The sequence below is a fragment of the Diadema antillarum genome, unplaced genomic scaffold (genome assembly GCF_040938485.1).
Source record: "Diadema antillarum isolate AM-2024a unplaced genomic scaffold, OU_Dant_1.0 seq00001698_RagTag, whole genome shotgun sequence".
In the NCBI taxonomy this organism is placed as follows: domain Eukaryota; kingdom Metazoa; phylum Echinodermata; class Echinoidea; order Diadematoida; family Diadematidae; genus Diadema; species Diadema antillarum.
The window spans coordinates 343,165-369,952 of NW_027272389.1; the positions used below are offsets into that span (position 1 = coordinate 343,165).

The window sequence follows — 26,788 nt, forward strand, 5'->3', positions numbered from 1 at the left end:
GTGAAATTAAATTGGATGCAACAATAAAGTGTCATGTAGTCATGTTTGTTTTTTGTGTATCTGTATGTGTGTTTGAGTGATCATTTGTAACATGTATATTGTTGATCTTGGGGACAATAGAAGTTCAATTTCTTTACATTGAGTGATGTACATTACTTGTACTGTACATGTAACTACTACATGTACAGTGTGCTAGCACCTGTATCAGATGATGTGTGGTGCAGCTTCGGGGTGACTGAATAAATCTCAAGACTTTTTACTTTGACTTACTAAGTACAATGTACATACATGGAGGTAGCAAATGACAAGGGGTGTGTGTGTGTGCGTGTTATATGGTCATGATGATATTGTACTATCATGAGCGTGGGCAGTATTTGAAGGGTCAGGTCCAGTCAGGTAACACCAAACACGTCCTTTTTTTTTCTTTCTTTCTTTTTTTTTTTTTTTTTTTTTTTGGTGATGGTGGTGGTGGTGGTGGTGATGGTCTAATATGACATGTTTCTGATGTCCAGGAATGTAAAACATTTTGAAAGGATTTGATGTTTTCATCTTGATCACTTTCGTCGGTGCTAAAATAAATGGCCATAGTCAAGAAATTGTGCTAGAAAGCACAGAAAGTTACCCGGGACCACATTATTTTGGGCTAAACCTGAATGCTGTCGCTGCTTTACTAAGTGCTTTGTATTTGTTGCCATGGCAGTTTTAAGTGGTTATTTCAAAAGAGCAAACATTTTGCCCAATTCCACTCATTATGTTCCATAGTGCATCATAAAAATAAGTTTAATTCAACCAGAAAACAAGAGGAACAGAATATGTGTACTGAACTAAAGGATTGACCAAAATCTGGTAAGAAATAAAAGTCACAAAGTTTTGAAGGCATGACCAATCAAACAGTTTACAAATGATGCACAGGACACAGTGGATTGGTGAGAATTGGATGCACGAGTTTAACTATGGAACTGTTTAAACCCACTCGCTGCGCTCGTGGGTTTTAGACTCTTCCAAAGTTAAACGAGAGCATCAAATTCTCACTGATCCGTGAAATAGTCCTGTGGATCATTTGTGTCATAAAATGGGCCTGTAAATTCATGAAATGCAACCATTTTCCCCATCATGCGTGCGATACACCTACGTCACTATACAAGACTTGAGCCATGCGTTCGGATGCATGGCTCTGAGTGGATCAGTAAAAATCAATGCATGACAATTGTCCAATCAGATTGCAGAGATTCTAGAGCCCATTTTATAATTGATGGCTCAGTGAGGCTGTGTGTGAGCTCACCTTTCATTTGCCCTGTGCATGAAATTCCATAAAATCTCTCTTGATGCCAAATTTCCATGCAGGGGTTGTTTACATGTATAAAAGAATCACTTACTTAAACAGTAATTTGCAAAGGGTGAATACACAATTGGAAATTTACTTGAAGTGGAAAGTGACAAATTTTGAATGTTCTCATTTCATAGTACCCATATGTATTTGCACAGGCAACTCTTATTAGAACAAGTCCTCAGGGCCTGCATCCCCAGCAGAATTTTCATTATAGTTGAACAACTGCAGCATATGATGAATAATAATTGTGGGATTTTTGAAACTTTAACCTTGATTTTTAACTAAATTTGACCTTAATTTGATTTTAACTTTGTTGCAACAAACTTGTCGCTCTGTAGAGAACAAATAGGGGAAAGCTCATACGTAACATCACAACACTGCCAATTCCCGTTGATCAGGATTTTCTCAAATTTTCACAGTCCTCTTCCCCTAGTCTTTCTACTTCTATTCACATAACCTAATTTCCAGAGTGAACTTACCCTTAAACAAACCAACAGAAATATGAATTTGAATTTGGTTTTGCTGCAAGACAAAGAAGGGAAATCACATGACGAAACCAAATATTTTGAATTTACAAATCCTTTATTTCAAATGTACAAAAATGTCTGCATTTCTTTGTTCATCATAAAATTACATTGTATGTCTATATAGTCATGTACAAATTCATCCTCTTCTAAAGCTAGTCACTCAAATTCCAATTACACTTGTACCACTTTTCTGCATACATATGATATGGTTGTGCCACAAATGCAAATAGACTCTATCATTGTACAGTTCCAGGTCACATCTTTGGCATTTGGATGTACACATAAAGTCCAAACTTATGGAAAGACAAGATACATATACATGTACAACATATAAACTGATTTTTAGTTTTTTTATGTTTTCTTTGTGTGTGTGTGTGTGTGTGTGTGTGTATCCACACATGCTTATTTTTCATTGTTTATTCTACAGACCGGAATTGATAGCCTGTTGTGAACATACACAAACTGATATTGACTCTTGGTTTGGCTAATAGATAACATCTACACATTAGATGGAGAGGCAAGCTTGCATCATTTAAAACTGCCATTCATTATTTGAAATCCACTTTCATGAATTTGTGTTCAAAAGTAGCTGAAAAGATTTATTGGCGAATAATGCTGCATCACATAGTCATTTATAACACACAAAGCCAAGCCATTGTTGACATACACTGCTATTCATATTTGTGCATATCCAATTCCTGTTACGAAGTCTACGAGAATTACGAAATTATGAAAATTTGTCTTCAACGAATGCCTGCAGGTACATTATGCAGTAAAGAGCTTCTTGGTGACAGTCAAACTCATGCAAGTCACTCACTGTGTTGTGGTGAAGGCCCATCATCAAACCTCCTTCAGTAGGGATGACTTGTTTTCTAATAAATCAGGCAACAGCACTGTAGAATACAGTGCACTCCCGTCATAACGAACATGGTTATAACAAAATTCCGGTTACAACGAAGTAAGCATTCAGGCCGCAACATTATCCACTCTTTGTATTTTTACTGTTTATTTGTTCAGTTATAACGAAATTTCAATACAACGAAAGAAATTGCCAGTCCCAAGGACTTCGTTATAACGGGAGTCCACTGTATTAGCCTACCAGCACAGCTTCTTTCCCAGTACGGTCTGTCTCTGGAATGCTCTCCAAGCCAAAGCGGTGTCAGCCCAATCAAATTCAGGTCTTCAAGCACTGCTTTTCATCAATTACCCTCTGTTAAAATATCAAGACATTTGTCTTTTCTATTCACACCTTTGATTTTGCTCTCTGTTTTGTTTCGTTTTTTCTAGTTCACACTGCATTATTCAAAACATGTGTTTCTGTGACCGCGCACTTTACTGCACTCAGTACGACTATACTCTACCAAGAGGGATGTGCTTTAATTGAAGTAGAAGAAGAACCTCTCTTAATTCAGGCATTCGCTGTAATAATCGGGACAAGAGTCTAACTCCCAAGTCATCCCAACAAAGTGGTGGCGACTGTAGCTTTCACACAAGACAGTTGATGGACAAGCAGATTGAAGCATACACTGCATTGGTTCCATAGGATATCTGACTGTAACATATGACTTTACTCAATGGAAACTTGGGATAGAGAAATGTGACATAATGAAGCAGATACTCTTCATCTTTGGTCCTTGTGGTACCACTACCTTTCTGTCTATTTTTTTTATTGTTTTTACTGTATTGATATTACAAACTATCTTATATGATGCACAAGATTTTCTGTTACGAAGGGCCTTTGTGTATCAAATGTTTACTGCCGTTGGCAGAGATTTTATCAAGATAATCAAGTACATTGAGCCTCATTAGAATACAGAAATAAGGAACTCAGACACTTTGCATCAACTAAAATTTCATGATGACATAACTATGATCAAGAGTGACAGAACAATATTGAAAACTGATAGAAATTACTGCACAGAGTCTCTTAACCAGTCTAAAATGGTAGATCACATACAAGTAATACATGATGAGAGGAAAATATCTGCACCATTTACTTTATATTCCATAGAATTTCAGTTTTGTTTTGTTTTTGTTTTTTTTGCAAGTAGTTCTTTGAAAGGCAGGCTTGAATGATAGTTTCACAGATAATACCACTTACCATAACATGAGTTGATTCTTGCGCCTTGAGTAAATAGCACCAAAAATCTAACAATAACAAAGGACTAGAGCAAATAGGCTTGCATGAGATAGTCTTTGGGAACCAGACCCACTTTGCTGTTTTTTTCTCCCACCCACCAATTGAATGAGTCATACTCTCTGCTCAGGATGTGCACGAGATCCCCACGCTTGAAGGACAACTCGTCATCATCATCTGCATTGCAGTCCCACATGCCCAAGTAGATGTTCTCGTAATCTTCTTCCCAAAGCTCTGGTTTGGAGGGAACGAGAGGCACCGCCGGTTCCTGGGATGCGGGAGAAGGGACCTTTGGCAGAGCCGGAGACTTGTCGTCACCTCTCCGTGCAGGTAGGGTTGGTTTGTCTTCCTCAGACTGCTTGGTTGGGGGCTCGGGTTTGGGGCGATCAGACGTCGGTATCGCTGGGAGCTTGAACTTGGGTTGCGTCGGTTGGGGCTGTGGAATCTGTGGGAGGCCACCTTGCCTGGCAGGAGGCAGCTGAGGGCCCTCTGAATCCTTGCCGGCAACATCCTCGTACACTTCTTCCGTTTCGATGATCTCCGTGTCGTCGTAGATGAGTGACGTCGTCTCGGTGGGCTGCACGACAGCCTCGGGAGCTTTTCCAACCTTTGATCTCTGGTAGGTATCGACATCCTCGTAAGTATCCCCAAAGTCTTCTGGTATTTCGTCCTTGCTGCTAAACTCCTTCAGCGGAGAATTGTTGGATGGATCTGGAGCAGTGGACTTCATTGATGCTTCTATGATAACAAACGGAAAAATTGTGCATGAATACATTAATTTTAGAAAGACAGATAAACATGTAAATAGATTTGCTTGTTGATAGATAGATGGATAGATATAGATTGATGGAGAGATAAATCAAAAGAGATTGATAGATAAATGGACTGATTGATAAATAGAGATTGATTGATTGATACGGTAGATAGATCAATTGACTGACACAAAGATAGATTGACTGATTGATTAATGGATGAATGGATGAATGGCTACTGAGACAAACAGATGCTAAGCTTAAAACAGTCTGATTATCAAATTGACGAACTTTCTTACAAACTAGTATCTTACAAACTAGTACAAACAGCCATTTTCAGACTTCATCAATGCATTTTCTGTTTAACCCGTTGAGGACAAGTCCCAAGTATACTCGGGCAAGCGTCTCTGGGAAATGCGTGTTGTAGCAAAATCAAACCATCCTCGACAGGTTAATGGAATGTAAAGACAGGTCTGTAATCTCTTGGGATGAATTTGCATCAATACCATTCATGTCTATTAAGAGAAAATAAACTTTATCAATGCTAAAACCACAGTTAAACATGAGTGATCAAAACCTATTTCATAAACTTATATTTGACTTTTCTGTCTGCACTTCATTGGCAAACATATGGTGATGTCTTCTTTGGACAATGAGAAGTGAAAAAAGTGCTGAGTACAAGGATATTTTCTTGCTCATTTCCCTACCATGGACATGGCTTGGAGGTTTGTCAAAGAATAATTCTTTGCAACTGATTTTGAAGAATAATTCCTGTGGCCGACAATACTACCCCGTCACAAATTGTGATGTCTGCAGAATAATGCACAGGAAACAGACCATCTATGATGGGATGATGCCAAAGGCTTGGCAAAACCTTGTAGTCCCACATGAAGCAATATGCGTTCACCAATAGGAGACAATTCCTCTTAGAAGTCACTTCACAAACCTATTGCAGGAAGCACTTTGCTGGCAATAGCGATGGCATCAATCCAAGCTTTCATCTCTTCAGTACTCTGCGCAATGAACTGGAAAATGAAGAGGGAAAATAAACAGTGTCATCAACATATCATGTTTACATGAGACTTAACCTTCTGCACCTGCTGGCTTCTTACGTCATGAAACTCCACTCAATTCTGGAAACAACAACTTTCACACTATTTAGCATGGGTTTAAACAAGCTGATCCAGCATTCTTAGAGAATAACTTGCAGAGGAGGGTTATATCATACAAATGACATCATATGAAACACATGCACTCATATGAACAAGAGTCTGTGAACGGTTTCGGGTCTCAAAGCATTAATCAGCAATGATTTCATGCAATGCTGTGATTCTCAAGAAAATGCCATGTTCTTGATAGTTTCACTTCCGTATTCTAAACGAAGTTGAAAATACCAAATAAATGATAGCTGTCTACAGAGGTCTAAACTAAATGAATGTTCTGGAGCCTGCTGTCAAACTGGAAGATGGGATGATGATTTATAGCAAGCAATGTGACTGTCAACCAGGAGATAGCTTGTTTATGGTTGAAATTATTCTGTCACAATTTTAGAATGAGATATCAAACCTACCTCATGACAAAATATTTTCATTTGCTGTCAGTTTGTGTCTCAATTTTTGTTAAGTGCGTATGTTCGCAATGCATTCCCACCCTAAAATGCAAGTTTGGTATGCAGCACACATTTTAATTTCAGTATCTCACAAAGAGACAATGCACGTCATATAATTTTGCTGTCTTTTCTCACCAGATCCAATGGCGTGTATGTTTCCTTTGTTGGATAAATCTTTTATTTCAAATGTCACTTAAATAATGTCCACTTTGACATAGAAAAATGAGGTGGAAACGCAGTGGAAAATTCTGAAATTGACTACATCATCTTGTTTCCACAGAAATACACCAATTTACCACAATGGTGTGACCAGAGTATCAGTACAGAATATGAATCTAGCTAATCACATGCTGCAACACTTCAATAAATTTATCTAGGTATGAGTCCTGTGTGGAAGCTCGCCTTTTAATGTTTTTTATCTCAAAGGTCTCTGTCGCAGAGTAGAGAAAAAGAAGTTCAAAGATCATTAAAACCCAAAGAGTTCACAAAATCAGCATTCAGTGTCATAGTGTCCAACAACCATGCATGTGTTCATCAAGAACTAACAATGACTGAAGATACTGCTTTGTTCATGTTAGTGTGTGTAACATACATGTAAGTCAACACATTTTTTTACCTGTCCCATGGATGCCCACAAACATGGGGTTTATTTGTAAGTGTATTATGTATAATCATTTACAAATCCTTTGTGAAAGGAGCGAAAATGAATGAGGTTCATAAGAATTCCAGTGAATAAAATTCAAATGAGTATAAAGTGTGCTTCACACCTGGAAGGACCTCTTGGCTGGGCAGACGACTTCAAACAGGAAGTCGCGTTTCTTGTGCTTCTTGTCGAAGTCCGGATTGGGCCTGGCCTCATAGCCGTTCAGCACGATGACGTTCTTCTGCTGCTTGTCGTTGCGATTCTTGAAGTAGTAGAAGATGTTCTCCTTGATGACGCAGTAGCGGCGCTGCCACTGCTGCAGCCCTATTTGTCCCTCTGGTGGCAAAAACCAAAAACAATACATAAAAGCAAGGGCAAGTCAGTCATGAAAATTGTGTACCCTGGGCTGCACACTAACCCATTTCTCTACTGGTCCGACCCGTCTGTTGGACCAGTAGGTACCCAGTTTTTCCATTTTTTACTGGTCTATTCCTGAAAATGTTACTGGTCCGACAGCCATTTTTACTGGTCAGGGACCGTCGGACCAGTGCCAGTGTGCAGCATTGGTGTACCAACCCCTTATGCCTAAGTCATTAAATTTATGATAAAATCAGAAATTACATTCATGTTATGTAATTGTAATGCTGTTAGATTAACACTGATTTACACATGAAAGCAAAACACTATTCCATACTCTACGAAGTTCACACTGAAAGTGTAAAATGAAATAAAAACACAAACATACAAGGGTAAATAAATGGCATGGCACACATGGAATAAGAAAATCACACAATTTTGAAAGTTTCACAAAGAGTGACGATGGTCATTACCACGATTGCAAAAAAGACACAGTGATGATGGCATCTCCCAAGCCAGCTCCCATTGGGCGATTGTTGCTTGGTTGTCACCACTGAAGTTGCAACTACTGAACCAGTATAAACTTGCAGCTGTTGCCTGTGCACCATGCAACCAGGATCGGGTGTGCTTGTACGCTGCAGTAACTTATGCACGTTATTAAGGTAGGATTGATTCATTCCAACCACTATGAACTCATTGTTTATCAGTGTGTATCATTTCTTTAAACACATTTCTGGGATTAGTAAGGAAAAAGTTGAATCAAATTCAATCATTCAAGCAATCTCTTTTAAAGCATTCACCTTTTCTCCTCTTCTCCAAGAAGCCCTCCATGGTTGGTTTGAGTAAGTCAGTAGCAGCGATTGGCCCAATTTTCATGTCACCTACAGAGGCAGGAGAGAAACAAACAAACAAACAGAGCACAGTTAGACGCCAAACCTCAAACACTCAGTACAAATTGACAAATAAAACAAGCTGAAAGATTGTAGGAATTACCAAGTTTGGGCTTTTTGGGGGATAAATTTCATCATATACTTGTACACAGTTTTGAAAAAATACAGTTTAAAATCCATCTAACAGATTTAAAATGCATTGCTTAATCCACCCACTACATCAGTATCTCATCACAACTGATACCATTGTACTCATGTTCCTTCTTTCCTGGCTTCAAATTATCATTTTCAGTAAAAGCTACTACCAAACATGGTATGAGCAGGCTACAACAACACTGAAGCTGTCAATACACACTTTTTAAAGGGGAAATCTAGTCCAAATATAAGTTAGTCTGATAAGAAAGAATAAAATACTACCAGTTCAACAATAAAATTTGATCAAAATTGCATGAAAAATAAGGAAGATTTTGAAGTTTCACTAATTTTTGAGGTAACAGTTCTTGAAGGGTCAATATGACTATGCAAAGGGAAAAGTGAGCATGTCATCCCCTCACATCTTGCCATATAGTTTGTACATAAAATTTTGAAATTTCCAGTTTTTCATTCAAACGCAACTATACTCGAGGGTCAAATCCTGATATATCTAACTAATCATTATTCTAAAGTTATTCAACAAGGAATAACATCATGTTTCAGACTTTAATGACAGAAACATTGAATTTTCATCATTTTTTGTACACGATCAAGGGAAAATTGTGAGGTTATGACATGTCAGCTCACTCACTTGCATATTCATATCCACTGTACAAGAATTGTTTAGCAGAAATTAGCAAAACTTCAAAATTTCATAACTTCCTTATTCTTCGACAGATTACAGTCAAATTTTTACCGTTGAACTCATAAGATTTTACTCTTTCTTATCAGACTAACTTATTTTTAGACTGGATTTGCCCTTCAATACAAGCTAGCCCTCATGCAATCTCTGTACACTAATGATTGAGAAACAGGAAGTGCAGAATTATGATTATGATTACTGGTAAACTTCCTCTTTTAGCCTGGCTGCATTCATGTTGCTTTAAGTTCTGATACAAAAAGTCTTGCCAATTCAATATGTGGACTGCCCAGCTCAAAACCCACAAAGAGCCACAGATTAGGATTATCTGTAATGGACCGAAATAGTCATTTGGGTTGACCGTCTCAAATTTTTCAAGTTTGTCTTTATACCTGGGAGACTAATCTCTTCTCTAATTACTGCTAAAATTTAGTGGCTTAAAATGAAACCCAAATCAAAATATGATTAGTAGTTTATGTAGACTATATTCTTTTGGACAAGCGTTACATTCACCACAATTTTCATTGATACTTCTGCACAGTATGCCTGAGTGAACCTAATATTCAAAATCCTCTTTTCTCTCTTTTCTATGAAACTGCACGTCCCAACTCTCTCTTATCTAAATTCCTTTTTTGAATAAGTTAGGATGGTCTAATTCTAATAAGTTATATCTAGTCAATTTAAAGCCTAGAGCTTACTCTTTTTAACTATATGTAGAAAAGTGAAAATTTATTTTAACCTACTTCTTGTGGATTTTGAGCCAGGCAGTCATGCATGGCTGTTATTCAAAAGGGAGTGTATTGTCTGTTTTCTTTAAAGGGACTGTACAGCACTGTTTGAAGTGAGGATTCAGGTTTATAACATTTTTTGGTGAGATAATGAGAAACCTCTTATGAAAAATGAAAGAGCAGGTAGTTTCAAGGAGGAGTCAACATTTATTTGATGAAAATTGGCCTTGAAATGGCTGAGATATCAAAAAAAAAGTGATCCTAATAAAACTGACAGGCCACTACTTTTATCATGATCTCTTCGTTTTTCCTTGTTTTTAGATATCTCAGTTATTTCAAAACCAATTTTCATCAAATAAATGTTTGATTCCCCTAGAATTGTATGCTCTGTAACATTTTCATAGAGTGGTTTCTAAATATCTCGCAAAACGTTACAAGCTGAATCCTCATCTCAACCAGCATTGTACAGTCCCTAGCCTTGGCATTATGCAATTCCTCACAATCCCAAAGTCCTACCATAGGGCTCTCCATTCTCATCCCTCTCAGAGGCCTCTGGTGGTTCCGGCTCCTCCAAGGTATCGTGGTCAGAGCCCTGGGAGAGGGCGTTCTTGTTGGGCGAGTCTGGGGCGGTGGCCACGGTGTCCTCGTATAACTCGCCATCGTCTTCCTCAATGGGGGCAACGGGGGACTCCACCTCAACATCAGCATACTCCTCTACCAGGATAAAGAAGAAGAAGAAAAAAAGAGAAATTAAGTGTTTCAAGAGCGTGCACACCCCTTCCTGAAAAATGCTGTTGAAAGCAAAAAGAACAAAACAGCAACAAGCAAACTATAGACTGAATGAAAATTACAACAACAAATGAAATAAAATTAATGATAACAAATGGTTATAAAGTTAGGCCTGTTCGAACAACAAGAAACCCACCAACCTGATATCTTCTGTAAACATCTTGAGAGAAAAAAAAATTCATGGGCTGTGTAGAGTCTAGAAAAAAGACTAACAAACTATGCACACACACACACACAAACATACACATGAATACAAGCTACATTCACTGTTAACTATGAAACCTTCTGCAGGGCTGCACACTAACAATTTTTTTCACTGGTCCGACCTTTCTGTCGGACCAGTAGGTACCCAGTACCCAGTACCCAATTTTTCCATGTTTTACTGGTTCATTCCTGAAAAAGTCACTGGTCCGACAGTGATTTTTACTGGTCAGGGACCGTCGGACCAGGGCCAGTGTGCAGCCTTGCCTTATGAGACAAGTAAAGTCTTTTGAACTGCATATTACTACTGACTTGAACTGAATCAATCAGTCGCATGACGTATGTCTTGAATTGATCTGATTACACTGTGACTGTTCTGTGATTGGCCCAAATGGAGGTCTGATGTTACAGGCAGTCTAGACCCGACTCTGCGAGTTTGGAGGTACCTTGTTCATCCTTGGGGAGGACTTTGTCCACCTTGTTGATGAGGGACGCTACCTGTTTGGAGAGCTCCTCCCTCTTCATCCCAACCTCCTTCTTCAGTTTCTCTTTCTTGAGGGTGGTGGACAGGTAGAACTCCACATCTGTTCAAAGTTAGAGAAGGAATCACAGAGAACTGAAGAGAAATTGTAAAGTTTGGTGTTGATGCAAATACTGCACTACCACTTAAAGAGAAATTTTACCTGATATTACCTTGCTGTATAGGAAAACAGAAAAATCAGTGGAGTAAATTAGTGAAAATTTGGGTAAAAAGCTTGGATATACAAAAAAAAAGTTAAGAAGCGTGCTGTAATAGTTTAGAAGGTGACGCAAAGTGGAAAATCTATGCAAGGTGGGTGTTAACCTGCTCTTCACCAATTTGCTCTATACCCAAAATTTAACTATGAAGTACCATAATTTCAGTTTTTGTAAATTATTTGAGTACAGAAATAACTTATTAGAACTGAGGACACAAAGACATACTACTCTCATTACATAACCAAGATCTTTGGAGGATCTCACAAATCGAGTTCAAGTTCAAGTTTTTTTCATAAAACAACACACTATGGAAAATAAGAAAAAAGAACACTGTGCTACACTGTCAACCACAAAGAAAGAAAGAAAGAAAGAAAGAAAGAAAGAAAGAAAGAAAGAAAGAAAGAAAGAAAGAAAGAAAGAAAGAAAGAAACAAACAAACAAACAAAACATGTAAGAGGGAGAGAGAACATTCTAAAAGTCAATGCACAATGTATGGTACTCAACAAAAAAGGCTAGGCCTAATTGCCTTTAAAGCTGATGTGCCTCGATGAACTCTGACATGAACATTTCGTCATAAATGGTACTTCTCGGATGGAGTTGAATATCACAGTTTGCAAAACAGCTTTTTTTCTTTTTTGACACATGATGTTCCATGGCATGATAAACTGTACAGATCAATTCAACTCTGAAGGCATGGCTTCAGGGTGAGAAATATGGGCAATTAAACTATTCCTTACGTACAGAATGCATAGGAGTTAACTGCTTTGGTCATTGAGTATATAATACATGTATATGATCATGCTAACATAACAGCCAGGAAGCGTCTAATCTAACTCATTAATACAAGTGACAGGGAGTATTTCAATATATGCCTGGGGCCCCTTTGCCTGTACGTCAGTTTAATGACTGCCTGTTCTACAGGATACCATGTCAGTCTTCAAGAATTAAAGACTGCTGACTGATTACAAGTATTGATATTCAGAGTCATGGCAAAATGGAAATAGATTTAGGGAAATTATATGACATCAACAAAATTGTACTGCAAACTTTAAGATTTCCTGCAACAAATTATTCATTTTCAAGGTTATGGTAATGAGGAGGTAGTGAAAATATATTGTGCACTGTCAACATTAAAACATCAGATTTAAAAATGTTACAGGATAGACTATAAATATTACATGAGAATGTAGTCATTTGTAATTTTACTCGTAATTCCAATTATCTGTCATTGCATAACCCATGTAGGTAGGCCTATAGCTGAATTGCTTAGGAGACTGGATAATATGTAAAGTAGATAGAATAAATTAGATACATTTTCACCTTTCTCTGCTGTAACCAATGGCATGTTAAGTGCTTTTTTCAAGGTCTCTCATAATCCAGACCAGATCGATGGTTCTCAGACAACTTATGAACACATTTTCTCTTCATTATACTCAATGTGGACTGCATATAAAGTTATTTTCTGTGCATCATACCATGTGCAGATGTATCCTCCTTGGTCCTAACACAATCCTGGAGGATAAAACCAGTACATTATCCCTATTGTCCCAATAATGCCAGAGTACAAGATACACGTAGGAACTTCTCATTGTATCCTACAGTGTATAAAGTCTGATAAATTCAACAACCTTTGAGTTCTAAACCAACAATATACGGTAATGTTCTTTAGTTTCTTTTGTATTCACATGAAATAAAGTCAAGTATAGAATGACTGGTATATACAGTAGAAGCAGCAACATTACAGCATCCATTTCTTCCTTTCTTTTTTTTTTCAGATCCCTCTTCATTAAATTCTCAACCAAAGCCTTCCTGCTGATCCTAGGATATCTGGATGAACTAACAAATTTCCTTGGTGCTACAGGAAATAGAGAATGTAAAATGTTTGCCTGGAAAGTTCTCTAGTCTGGGGGAATCATTTTATTTCCTTGTCATCACAAAGCTGTTGGCAGATTTAAGAGATGTATAAGCCCTCATGTGTGGACATGACCCGATATCCAAGGGGCGGATCCAGGAATTCTGTAAAGAGGGGGCGCGTTTACAAAATTAAAGGGGGGGCGCACGCACCCCTCCCCCATTTTTTTCTTTTTATTTCTTTTGTTTCAACAAAAAATAAAGGGGGGGGGGTGTGCTGGTTGTGGTCCTCCCTGGATCCACCCCTGTATCCCTCCTTCCACCTATCACCACTTGCCCTTGCTGTCACACGTACCGTGAGTGCTTTTAATTTGAATGCTAAATTATAAACATGTATAATTACGATTTGAGTCTTCATTCGTTCACATGACCAAGGAAGGCTTCACAGAGTCTGTGGTTCTGAATTTCAGAGTGAGGTGGGAAGGTTTGGCTTCTTTGAGTTCCCGCCAATCACTCCTAAGACATAAGTAGCGCGCGCTTAACTGCTTTGACTGCAGTGTGAGCACTGAGGAGCATAGTCTTTCTGCAGAAGTGGTTGAAAGGTCACCTTAAAATTCTGCCCCCCAAAATACGATTGGAGGTCAATTGCGTTTTATATGACTGTTTCGCTCCTTAATTCTGGTGAAACACAATCAGAAAACACTTTCCAACCGTCTTTAGAAACATGATTTGAATTACGATTCAAATCACCCTCCACAATTCCAGTTTGCATTCATACGACCAGAATGCTTGATTTGAAACACCATTTTAGTGATGCGTCATTTGTACAATTGTGTCCTCGGTGCATGGATGAAAACAAGGAGCATGGCACATAGCAAATCCTGCCCTCCCCTCACATTAGCCATCTATATGTAAATGTACATCTACAATGTACAGACATATCAATGCACATGCATACACACACACAAACACACACAGCCTAATAAAGTTCTACTACATATTGACAGAATATCACATATTTACAATATGACATCTACAGTGCATAAATATGGAAAAAATAGGTAATCCAACTTTGGAGGGCTACTATTTCATAATTGTCAGCTATGGAGAGTGCAATATTGGTTGTGAGGAAAGGGGAACTCTTCCACTTTCCATTGATACCTAATTATGTTGACAAATGTCATGCAATGACAAATTGCACTTTTTCCCATCCAAGTTTTGAGGGTTATTGTGAAGGAACAGGAACAATGCATGAGAGTGACAACTTTAAATCAACAGTGCAAGTGATAACTTAAATCCCTAACAATGGTAAAGCTGACACTATTGTATGAATAAATTGAGTTTGGTTGAGGGTCCACACAGTCATACATAATTGCATACAGACCATTTACCGAAACTCTCTGGAGTCTCTAGACCCTGTTGTGCAATGGAAATTGTATCATCACGCCATCAGTGCTTGTTGAATAGCTTGACACAACTGGAAAGCTAGATGACAGGTATGCAGTGCACACGAACGAAATTAACAGACCATTCAACTACTTCCTAATTAAAAGGACTCGATAGATCGAACATCACAACACACAACTTCAGCACGCACGACAACCGGCTACCCTACACTACAAGAAGTTCAGTTAGAAGTTATTAACACGTTAGAACTTAAGCATGTGTTGTGGCCCCGTATACTCTAGTCGTACTCGTGTTTTTGTCACAAACAAAATGTTTTCACGTTAGTTTTTACCTTTTAAAAGATGCTGGATCTCTTCAAGAAGAAAGTCTCTGGTGTCTGCCATTCCTGCGCCGGAGTGACACTTCGAAGACACAACTTACAAATTTGCTTGTATCCCGTATTCGGGTACGGTATAACTCGGCTCCATATAAGCTGAACACTGCTGTCCCGTATAAACTTCCCTGTGCAGCTGTAGTGATCACATCTCTTCTGTTTTCTTGTTATGCGCATAATGTAGCAGTGAAGCGAACACGGCGCGTTTTACTTCCTGATTCTTTTTCCGTGCCGCCAGTGAGGGGCTGTCCCTTCCCACCACCTCCAGCTAGCTCCCAGTGTGCTTGAACGCACAACGCACAGATACGTAGAGTTCCATTGAACGGAACCAAGAGGTGTTATTGTACCTAAAGGAAGAGCTAAAATAGGTACTCTTTTTTCTGACGGAATAATCACTTGTTGGACAGAGGAGAGCTCATAAAATGGAACAAAGAAAAATATCTAATTAGGCCTACTGCGACTGACTGCCAAATTGCCCTTCTCTGAGGTATAAGTTTAATCAATATACTCTTATGAGGTTCTGCACAGTATAGGAAGAAGAAGAAGAAGAAGAAGAATGTAATTGATGATGATAATGAAACTAATGATAGCAAGTCAATAATTTGAGAGTGTCAAGTGCTTGCTTCGATCTATATTAGGTACTCTTTTAGTGATATATTAACAACTGTAATATTATACTATAAAATGGATAACACAAATAGTAGAATAAAATAACCATGATGATGATGATCCATAACTAATAATAATAATAATGATAACAATAAGAAGAAGAATAGGAGGAGGAGAAAAAGACAAAGAAGACGGATAAGATGAAGAATAAGAATGAAAACAAACCTACGATAAGAAGTCGGACCGCAAATTATCCTCAAGGGTCGTCTTACTAGGCCTATAGGTCTGAGAATTGTGCACGCAGGTAAGCATGGCCGAATCATGATCGAGATCACCACCATAAACTTATCTATTGCGGCCCTTCCTGCACCTGAAATTTAATCGAAATCTGTTTCAATGATATTGCCTATACAACATACAAACATTCAAACGTCCTCGGTGGAAAAATAAAGATACTGGTGTACTGGTACCATTCATTAATCATCATTATTATTGATATACCATCAAGATATGATACTGCCGTATAATGTGGACTGAAGACTTACACTATTTTGTATAAATAAACGAAATAAAAAGTCGCGCCATATCTCATTTTACATTTTCATGAATATTACACTCTATTTTAACTTGTTACTGACATATTCTTTGTGTAATATCATTCATTTGCCCATGGACAGAGGTAAAAATGACAATGTTTGTAGTAAATTATCAAGATATAGGACCTATCTATCTTCTTCATGTCGCTACCCTAACTGTGACATCATGAATTGCTGTAGTCTTCCTACTTTTTTGTTTTGTTTTGTTTTGTTTTTTGTTTGTCAGCCGATTTTGGGACATAATATTAACTGTCATCCAAAATGTCTTTCTCCTTCATCCTCAAATTGAATAGACGTCCTTGTTCCCATAAACTGATGGGCTCCTCACTTTAAAAAACATATAATACGCCTGCCCTGTAAAGTAGCCTTTAACCATGGTTAAGAACGTGGGTTTAGACCAAAGAGATTTTATAAATCTCTTTGGTTCAGACACTGTTAGATGCAATGATAATGACACTGATCGGTAAACGTTGTGTGAGAGTGACCTTTGAGCCAGGGGAAAAAAAGAAACAACAACAAACATTTAAAACCCTCTATTGAAGAAGACATTTCCGGGAAGCGTGTTTTTTTTAGACGGCACAGATTGGGGAAACTAAAAATCTATCGGGGACCCTATCCCCAAACCTAACCCTAATCCTAATCCTAACCCTAACCATCAAACCCTAACCCTAACCCTAACCCTAACCCTAACCCCAACCCCGACCCTAACCCTAACCCAACGTTTTTCCCATAGGTTTAACACACGCCATGCCCCAATCTGTGCCGTCTTAAAAAAAACGCTTCCGGGAACACAAGGAGCTGGAATTCCCTGTCTTCGGAAATTGTTGCAGCGCCATCTGTTGGAGCTTTCTGTAATCGACTGGCGGTCAGATAGCAGTGGTTATGTACACTCACTGTACTGAGTAATTTTCAGTATTTTGTGCTTGCAAATATCTGTAAAATAAACTGTATCACATGGTACACTGTGCATAGTACTCAACTGGAAGTAATTAACTGTGATCACACACACAGTTTGCAAGAATTTTCAGCTAATTGAAGGAGGCAGACTTAACCAAAAGAAGAAGAAGAAGAAGAAGAAGGAGAAGGAGGAGGAGGAGAAGAGGAAAAACAAGAAGAACAAGAATGGAATGGGGTTGCGTATAATCTAAACAACAGCAGACTACAGTATAAGTTCTGATTGTCATCCTTCCCGATGCACTTTTTTCTTTCTGTTACTGGTATACTGCCTATAGTGACGTCATTATCAAAGCTTTTTTTTTCTTCTGCGCAATAAATGTGACGTCATATAGCAACCCCAGAATTGTCGCGACAGGTGTGCGCGTAGTGGGGGCGCGTCCGCGTACATCACTCTTCATCATCAAACAAATCGGCATCCTTGACCATAGCAACATCAGTCATCTAGAATCCCCAAACACAACAAGACGTCGATTGGTCGGGCTGGACAAGTAGTAAGCAAAGTAAAGAAAAGGTAAGAATTGCCTATTTTATGTGAAGAAACTAGGGTATTAATAAGTGAAGAATTAGAACCATCTGCGGCGTTCTTGTGAGGTCGGCAATTCCTTCATGTGCATAAAATCATTTCGTTTTCCATCATTCTTGAAAACATGCGTTTCATGGGTTCGCTGGCCCGACCCCCCCCCCCCAATGCTCAAGATTCGTCATTGTTCGTCATCTTGATACCCTCGCATTCTGCTTTTTCCACCCATTGGATGGATTTATTTTATTGTGTTGAATATAATTATATTATCCGTGTAGGGCTCAATTTATGCAGTTAGTTAGGACCTAGATACTCAAGGATCGAATGGGGGCACATCTTTTAAAATTTAATGCTATACGATCTAAAACACACTGAAAAGAAAAAGAGAATGTCAAATCACGGTGACGCGATATTTTGTTTTACTTCAAAGTCTAGCGTTAGAAAGGAACATTGTTAATGTTAGTCAGGGTTGTTCGACACGTTGTTCGTTTGTTGTTGCTGCTGCTGCCGTTGTTTGCTTATTGTATGTTATGGTTTTTTTTTTTCACCCTAACTTCATTCAGAATCAAGCAATTATTTGCCGCAAACTCTTCTCCGGTTTTGGCCTAGATTGATATCAATTTAACAAGCTTTTAGCAATCTGTTCAGAATGTATGTATTTTGTGACCCCGACCCCACCCCCGCATTATTATACAACCTATTATTGATCCAGGAGATGGCTCGCTTGAGTCGATGTTCATCCATATCCCTCAATACAGTAGATTCTAACTCTAAGAGATTGTAGGAGGATCGCATGAAACGTAGAGCTAGATCTTGTGTCCTCTCTCGAGTTGTCACTCAGGTATCCTAGGGACAAGTCATCACGGACACACTATCGGAAATGGCCTCTGCAGTTTGGCAGCGACTGGGTCCGCGCGGCGTAGCGGCCATGGCGGCCGCGGCCACTGGAGTGGGCATCGGGCTCACTTGCCTTACATCCCCTCAGCGTCAGACCCAAGCTGCCGCGTGCTGCTCTGTCGAGGCAGACGGTACTCAGAAGCAGAATTTTGGACAGAAGTCCAACTTCCCGCCTTCGGCCAACTACCCTGACCTCTCGAAGCACAACAGTGTGATGTCGTCTCACCTGACACCCGGCATGTACGGCCGCCTGAGCAGACTGAGCACGCCCAACGGCTACACCTTGGACGAATGCATACAAACTGGAGTCGACAACACGGGGCATCCGTTCATCAAGACGGTCGGAATGGTTGCCGGTGACGAAGAATCCTATGAGGTGACGAGAATGTTCAGTCTGTTCAGTTATCCTTCAGTTATCCTTTTGTCTGACTCAATTTGCTCACTAAATTTTATCCAATGCCTTTTCCAATTAATAGCTAATATTGAGAATCAGCTAGTCCACTCACGATCCGCATCCCGTTAAAGAAGAGCGTGGGCCAAAGAAGCAGTAGAGTTTTCCTGTCAGATGCTGTTGACAGCAGTTTATGGACAAGTTATACCCGTCCTTTCCAGGATGTTGCAACGTCAGAAAAGTTCGCCTAAAGTTGCCGTCGCTGTCTGCCTCGGCCTCGGCCAGTGTCTTGCAGGGAGGAATTAGGCCCACCTGTTGAAGACTATTAACTTGGCGTTCAAGGAGTCTGCATCATGTCAATTTGCGTCACGAAGAGTGTCCTTTTATTGTTGCGTTGTCGTTTTTGTTTTTCCGGGACTCATCGTCAGTTTTTCCTTGTATATACTTGTTTTCAAAGGCCTTCTTGGTTTGTCTTACCTTCTATTTGGTAAATTGTCTGTATGTCTCACTAAAAGAGCATATATAGCATTAAAAGTTAACCAGGGCTTCAGTTCTGGACTTGATTATAGAAAGAGCAAAAATGTAATGTTGCAACTGGTTGACAAATTGTCCTACACGCAGACGTAAAAAAACACTGAATTAATCAGTGTTTAGTAGTAGCCATGATAAAAGAAATCATGGGCATACCTACTCGGGAAGGAAAATTGGTTTTTCAGTAGTACGATCATTCATAGATATACAACATAAATTATTGCGTTTTCTCTAATTCTCTCATTTAACAAAAGAGAATGATCATTTTACCATAAGATGTTGCAGATACTTTGCCCGCGTGTAGCGCAGAAAGTGTACCATTAACATTCATTAACTCGTCGATATAGTCCAGATGTAACCCATGAGGCGCTGCTGATTTTTTTTTTTTTTTGATAGAAGTCCGTTGAAAATCCCCTCCATAATTGGAAATTAAAAGAGAAAGATCTCGAAATTAAAAGAATGCAGGTTTTGAATTTGGCAATCATGCATGCGAAGCTACTATTGAAAATCTATAAATAATACATGTCTTTGATTAAAATTGTCAGGTAGCTCATGTCCATGATGAGGTTCATTCATGTTGGTTATCACAACAATTTCCTTTCCGATTTTCTTTGGGTAGGTGTTCAAGGAACTGTTCGATCCCGTGATCGACGAACGACACAATGGCTACGGCCCCGACGACATCCACCCGACAGACTTGGACGCGTCCAAGATTCGAGGAGGCATGCTCGACTCCAAGTACGTCCTGTCTTCCCGCGTGCGAACCGGGCGAAGCATCCGTGGACTCAGTCTTCCACCAGCCTGTAACCGCGCTGAGAGGCGCATGGTGGAGCAGGTAGGCCTGCGACTTCACTTCTCGTAGGAAAGCGTCGACAATAATAAAGATACAAAGCAATGGAAATTTATAACGATAATGTATTGCCACTAGTTAATGCAGTATACAGTGGAGTGGAGGACTGTGGTATACATGGATTTATGGTCGTCATGTGGGCCGTTCACTTTTGTTTTTGTTTTTTTCGACATCTGAATGATAGAAAGTCTGTGTAAACAGACCTTCCAGTTTTCAGTGTTCTGAACATCACCTTCACTTTTCATTTCTTTATGCCGTCCTCGTGAATGAGAGATGCCAGAGTCATTGTAATTATTACAGTTTTCGTCATAAAATGTTTATTCGAATAGAGTATTCAACGAATACGCATTCACAGACGACTCGACTGTATAAGCCGAGATATTATCAATACTGGTAATTGCTTTAATTATTGCAGACGACGTCTCACTGACAAAAGCAACTTCATACGCCAACGCCTTGCTCATTAGTGTTGAATCTAATCAACGCAAGTAAAACAAACAAATAGATAGACTAGCCTATACGAAAAAAAAAAAAAAACACCCCACGATAAATCAAAATGTATTTTACATCCAGGTGGTTGTCGACGCCCTCATGGGACTGAGGGGCGATCTCCGGGGACGCTACTTCGCGCTGGCGAACATGACGGAGGACGAGCAGCAGCAGTTGATCGACGACCACTTCCTCTTCGACAAACCCGTGTCGCCCCTTCTTACCTGTGCCGGAATGGCACGTGACTGGCCCGATGCACGAGGCATCTGGTAAAGAGAAAATCTGTATACTTGATTGACCCGCACCTCGTCATAGTTTATGTTTATACATGTTTGAATCACACTATGTCACTGAAATTCTATGGAGTCCCACTCACATAAAGGAAAAATGCTGAAGATTCAAATGGAACAACAAGTTCAATGACCGATACCGGAAATTCTTGCAGCTATCGTCGTCAAACGCGAACGATGCGGAATAGTTGTGCGCAGAGGAGGGGCACGCACCTCGGCACCCCACGCTCCCATAGACAAAGCACGTGAAGACGTGTGCGGGTGACCGTGATGATACTGATAACACGTATTCCTTAAAATATATTTAAGATTTTCAAGAAAAAAAAAATGTTCGGTTTTCACCTCAGTTTGCTTGGTTGTGGTAACCATGCAAAGTTTCAAGCGTACTGAACACAGTCCCGGGCGTAAATTTTAGTTCAGTGCGCTTATAGCAATTTTATGTAGGGTGACGATATTAGGGCCCATGACGAGGTGCGGGAACCTCACTGTATTAACCTTGTGGGGTTTTTTTTTCTTCAAATTTCGTGAATGCATTCGTTGGTTCATTCATTGTCAGTCTTTCCGTTTATCTATAAAATCATATTGATTAAGTTTTTCTTTTTTACGTTTCATTCATTTTAAGACAACAATATTGATAATAATGATAATGATAATGATAATGATGATGATGATGATAATAATAATAATAATAATAATAATAATAATAATAACAATAATGATAGTAACACTAATACTAATACTAATACTAATAATTGTAATAACAATAATAGTAATAATGTCTGATTTATCCGGGGTAACCTCTTAATCTTGCCACTGCTCTACTAGAGGGCCCTGCATGCCATAATCATTACCCTAGCGTTGCCGTGGCACTCATTTATACACCTGGGTCGAGAGGGACATGGTGGGTAAAAACATCTTGTCCAAAAAATATAAGCACTGGGCGGGAATCGAACTCGAGTCCTCCGATTGGGAGTCGGGAGTCTTATCCATTATGTGCCACAACGCCCCCCAGAAAAAGATACAAGAAGTTTTTATTGCAACAAGTCACATTGATGATGACGGAGTGAACTTATCACGAATGACGTAAATGCACGGTTCATGTCGTTGATTTACGGGTCGACAGGCACAATGACAACAAGAACTTCCTGGTCTGGATCAACGAGGAGGACCACACCCGCATCATCTCCATGGAGAAGGGCGGAAACATGAGGAGGGTCTTCGAGAGATTCTGCCGAGGCCTCAACCAGGTATGGTTTAGTATCGACTCCAACACCACACCAGGGGCGGATCCAGGAATTCTGTAAAGGGTGGCGTAACTAATATTTTTGGTGCCAATTCCGGTTTTCATTTCATTTTTTTTCTTTTTATTTCTTTTGTTTTTAACGATAAATAAAGGGGGGCGTGCGCCCCTTACGCCCCCCTCTGGATCCGCCACTGCACACCGTATTCTCCCGCATCTCTTGGGATGGCACGCACTACTGGTCCTTGACCTCTTTGATGCCCCTATATGACGATGCGCAATTCCTACCAAAAGATCGTAGTTAATAATCATCATTAGTGTCGTCATTGTGAGCGATCGTACTGGTTTCATTTGTGGTGAAATAGAATGATCTGTTCTTGTTTTTTTTTTTCTTATAATGTACCCGTTAGCCATTACCAAAATTACCTACCACTTACAAAATGAGATGAGCACAAAGTTATATAATTTGATACTATGTGCAATGACAGGAAACGCAAGTCTATATTGGAGCCAATCTACCGTGAATCGATTTAACGTAATTCTGTTTGTATCAGGTTGAAGATCTGATCAAGGCGAAAGGCTGGGAGTTCATGTGGAGCGAACATCTCGGCTACATCCTCACTTGCCCCTCTAACCTCGGCACCGGGCTTCGCGCAGGAGTGCACCTTCGCATCCCTCATCTCTCAAAGGTAAGAGAGCCTACGGCATATCCCTTTTCCCTAATCAATACATAAGTATCATCTGTTACCAAAGAATGTGAATTATATTTGTGTGTGTTTTTTTTCGTGTTTTTTTTTCTTTTCTAAGCAAGCGCATTTTGACAAACGCCTTATTGACACGTATACAGGACAGAGTTTCATGCTTTCTTCGTCATGACTTATGTCGCCTTTATATGCACCCTGTAAAGGTATCATTTCTGATTACCGTATGACAGCTGAGTTCCCTGCACCAGAATATCTGTTTTTGAAAAAAAAAAACACCATCTTTTCTTTTGTGGTTGACTAAATACAGGACATCCAGCGTCTCGACACCATTCTGGACAGGCTGAGGCTCCAAAAGCGAGGAACTGGCGGAGTGGACAGCGCCACCGTCGGTGACACCTTCGACATTTCGAACTTGGATCGCCTTGGCCAATCCGAGGTAAGAATACTAGTAACTGCTAGTATGTTTTTCCTGCATAATAACCCACGTAAATAACGCTCATTCGGAAAAGGCTTGATCGTTTCAAGTGACACGCGCGAATAAAACAAGCACGCTATCAAGTTTTAATGCAAGACGCAAAGATATACATGTAGGCCTATATATTATACATGTATATAGTCGTATGACGTTACGATATCAAACCATGCACCCCGAAAGTCAGGTACTGTCTACATGACAATTCCTCATAATTGCTTACGTTTTCACAGTGGTTATGCCTTTTTCTTTTTACGGTATTGGGCTGTTAGGTTCTAAAATTCCAGTGTTATTCTGAGGTCTTGATTACCTTCATCCAGTTTACAGCGTCACAAAGTGTATTTTCAGTCATACAAACGAAGTGTGATTGTGTGAGGAAATGATGGAGAAATCCCCATGAAGGAAACTTTATCATCAGTTACTCACCAAGCACTGATGATACACACACACATGTCACCACATCCACACATACACACAAACACAATTCGTATGCAGTGATACTCAAATTATCGAAATGTCCATGATACGGCTGGTCCCCGACATCCTGCACTCGTCATCCGACCATGCGAGCACGAAGACGAACGTGAAGAGCGCCCTCTGTTGTGGTTTATAGCACAGGTTTATGTCACACGACTCGTATTAATTAAACAAAAATACAAAGCTTCTACAAAATATACGAAAGATTCAATATATTTCCTGTTTTGCTACCTTTATTTTCATTGTTCATTTCAGTTCTGAAAGACAGTATGTAAGGGATTTTTATTTCATTTTCTTGTGCTCAAAATCTGCAGACTGCGATTCTATCACACTTAAAAGTATCAATTCATTTTATTATCTTTGGGCTGACTTTGGTGATGATAGAGGTAAAGAGTTCGGGCTGGTCTGCGTTATTGAGAAAATGTAAAAACATAAGATAAGTATCAAGATACTAAAATTAATTCTGAAACAAAATAAGCCATGCCAGCCTGTATGGTAGAAATTAATCAGGTAATTAGTTAGCCATGTACAATTCATAATTAGCTGAGCAATTAGAGAGAATCCCTTTGCAGCATACACCCGCGTAGAGTAATTTGCGTGTGTGTTTTTTTTTCTTTTTTTGTTTGTTTGTTTGTTTGTTTGTTTGTTTTGTTGTTGTTGTTGTTGTTGTTGTTTTTTGGGAGGGGGGGCAATTTAGGTTTGTGTTTTGGCGTGGGTTTGGAAAACACGTAAATATTTTTGGTCTTGAAACCATAGACCTTCAACAGACCTCTGAGTGAAATTTGAGCAGAAAACCCTCTATGTGCAAATACATGACACTGACTGTAATGAAGTGAAACTACTTGGTTTACTGGTATGGTCATACATTAAATTTTGTAGCACAAACGACACTGAATCTTCTGCGTGTTGAAGCATGTTTGATATCATGACATGTAGGTCTATGGAAAATTATTTACAGTTGGGGCACGTAATTATATCGACAACCAAGCTCTAATCTCAGTGATTTTTTTTTTTTTTTTTTAAAATCATGATCTCTTGTTTACGATATAGCGCGAGCTTGAGCGGTTGTGTTCTGTCTGTCTGGAAGCCAACACTCGTATTCCAATGAGAAAAGATGCGGGCATGTATTAATATGCACTTTCATTAAGTGCAGCTTTTTGAGTGTCATTGCCCTGTTCCTTACATTTTTTTTTTTTTTTTTATGGCGCCAAAACCGGTAACATACCAGACAGTGTAAAATCATGGCAGTTTTTAATGTTCAGCGATTGGTAATAAACATACAATGTATACAAACGCGCACATGCATACTCGCATACAACAACGGCTGACGAGGAGAATTTGCGTTTTCCATATTCAACACATGAAGGGGAGCATTATTTTCATCAAGCATTGTGTCAGATTTTTTTTCTGAATTTTTTTAAGCTATCAAAATCCTTGCATCTGGTTGGCTGAGAGCAAATTTGTCAGAAGAAATATCTTACAAAACGCCTGATAAAATGACCCCAGGGTCCCGTCTTATAAAGACTTGTGATTGATTCAAATCAATCACAACTTTACGATTGAATGCAAATCCATCTTATAAAAAAGTTATTATTGAAATTAAGACGGAGAACTGCAATCAATCAATCACAGGTTGTGATTAATTGCAGCTTTCAAGAGATTTGTGACTGATTTCTATCACAAGTTTTTAAAAGACAGGGCCCAGGCTTTGTTTGTTCACGAACATTCTCAGTTAAAATGGTTTGTCGATGGATAATATTGCTTAAAAGGAAAATGTGACCCCTTGCATGCTTACGATGACTTTTTGAGTTTTGTTTTGATAGAGTGAGGCCAAACGAGGAGATCGTATAGAACGTTCAATGAAAACGGAAGTACACTGAAAAAGCCATGGTATTATGTAAATCTAACATTTCTTATGTTTACAAGAAACCATTATTTTGGTCGTTATCACATAAAACGCAAATTAGAGACTTTAATGGCCGTCGTCAGCTCATGCCAATGTGCAGAATTGTTCACCGCCGGAGATATTATTCTTTGAATGAAGTACAGAATAATGAATCACATTTCACTTTGATGTCGATTTGAGGGGAAATGAAAACAAACATACAAACATAAGACTGATGTCTTCCCACTTTTTCCCTCCAAGGTCCATCTCGTCCAGCGCGTCATTGACGGAGTCGACCTCCTCGTCAAGATGGAGAAGTTGTTGGAAAAGGGTCGGTCCATTGAACACCTCATGCCCAAGTAGATGTCACCACACCATGATAACACATTAAGACAATCATGTAACTGTATTTGCAATTAACTTATATGAACTAACAAAGAATATATATCAAACTTTCGCTAGTAGCGATAGTTATCATTATTTTGTATCATCATGAGTGAGAGAATTCAATAAATGTCGCCATTGTGAATGTAATTCAGCTGTATTTATCTCAAGTGTCTATACTGAAATATGTCACGTTCTATACTACAGAGCATGAAATAAATTACTATTTAAAGGTGTACTACAACGCACTACGATTTTTATAGGAGTAAAAATTCTCTTTTTGACAGCAGAAAATTATGACGATGTGATAATAGACGATACTTATTTCTTTT

The 26,788-nt window shown here is 39.1% G+C and overlaps 2 protein-coding genes across 2 annotated transcripts; one reads left to right on the forward strand and one right to left on the reverse strand.

The window, feature by feature from the left end:
* Positions 1 to 2,228: 2,228 nt before the first annotated feature.
* LOC139711752 (src kinase-associated phosphoprotein 2-like) lies at positions 2,229 to 15,282 on the reverse strand. Its single transcript, XM_071623607.1, has 7 exons — positions 15,123 to 15,282; positions 11,242 to 11,379; positions 10,322 to 10,519; positions 8,156 to 8,236; positions 7,123 to 7,334; positions 5,693 to 5,771; positions 2,229 to 4,732 (listed from the first exon to the last, which is right to left on the reverse strand). The coding sequence occupies exons 1-7, from the start codon at positions 15,172 to 15,174 to the stop codon at positions 4,023 to 4,025; spliced, it is 1,470 nt and encodes a 489-aa protein (XP_071479708.1). The 5' UTR covers positions 15,175 to 15,282; the 3' UTR covers positions 2,229 to 4,022.
* Positions 15,283 to 18,716: 3,434 nt separating this feature from the next.
* On the forward strand, positions 18,717 to 26,449 carry LOC139711764 (creatine kinase U-type, mitochondrial-like). The gene is made up of 7 exons (XM_071623619.1): positions 18,717 to 19,119; positions 20,285 to 20,500; positions 21,089 to 21,273; positions 22,418 to 22,541; positions 23,089 to 23,223; positions 23,546 to 23,674; positions 26,334 to 26,449. The coding sequence occupies exons 1-7, from the start codon at positions 18,727 to 18,729 to the stop codon at positions 26,433 to 26,435; spliced, it is 1,284 nt and encodes a 427-aa protein (XP_071479720.1). The 5' UTR covers positions 18,717 to 18,726; the 3' UTR covers positions 26,436 to 26,449.
* The last annotated feature ends 339 nt before the right edge of the window (positions 26,450 to 26,788 follow it).

Excerpts from the sequence above, each read along its gene's own strand:
- LOC139711752 (XM_071623607.1), bottom strand. The coding sequence starts at position 15,174 with ATGGCAGACACCAGAGACTTTCTTCTTGAAGAGATCCAGCATCTTTTA. Across the intron at positions 11,380-15,122 it reads GATCCAGCATCTTTTAAAAG|ATGTGGAGTTCTACCTGTCC; the intron begins GTAAAAACTAAC and ends AACTTTGAACAG. Across the intron at positions 10,520-11,241 it reads CCTCCCCAAGGATGAACAAG|AGGAGTATGCTGATGTTGAG; the intron begins GTACCTCCAAAC and ends TTATCCTGGTAG.
- LOC139711764 (XM_071623619.1), top strand. The coding sequence starts at position 18,727 with ATGGCCTCTGCAGTTTGGCAGCGACTGGGTCCGCGCGGCGTAGCGGCC. Across the intron at positions 20,501-21,088 it reads AGAGGCGCATGGTGGAGCAG|GTGGTTGTCGACGCCCTCAT; the intron begins GTAGGCCTGCGA and ends TTTTACATCCAG. Across the intron at positions 22,542-23,088 it reads TCTGCCGAGGCCTCAACCAG|GTTGAAGATCTGATCAAGGC; the intron begins GTATGGTTTAGT and ends TGTTTGTATCAG.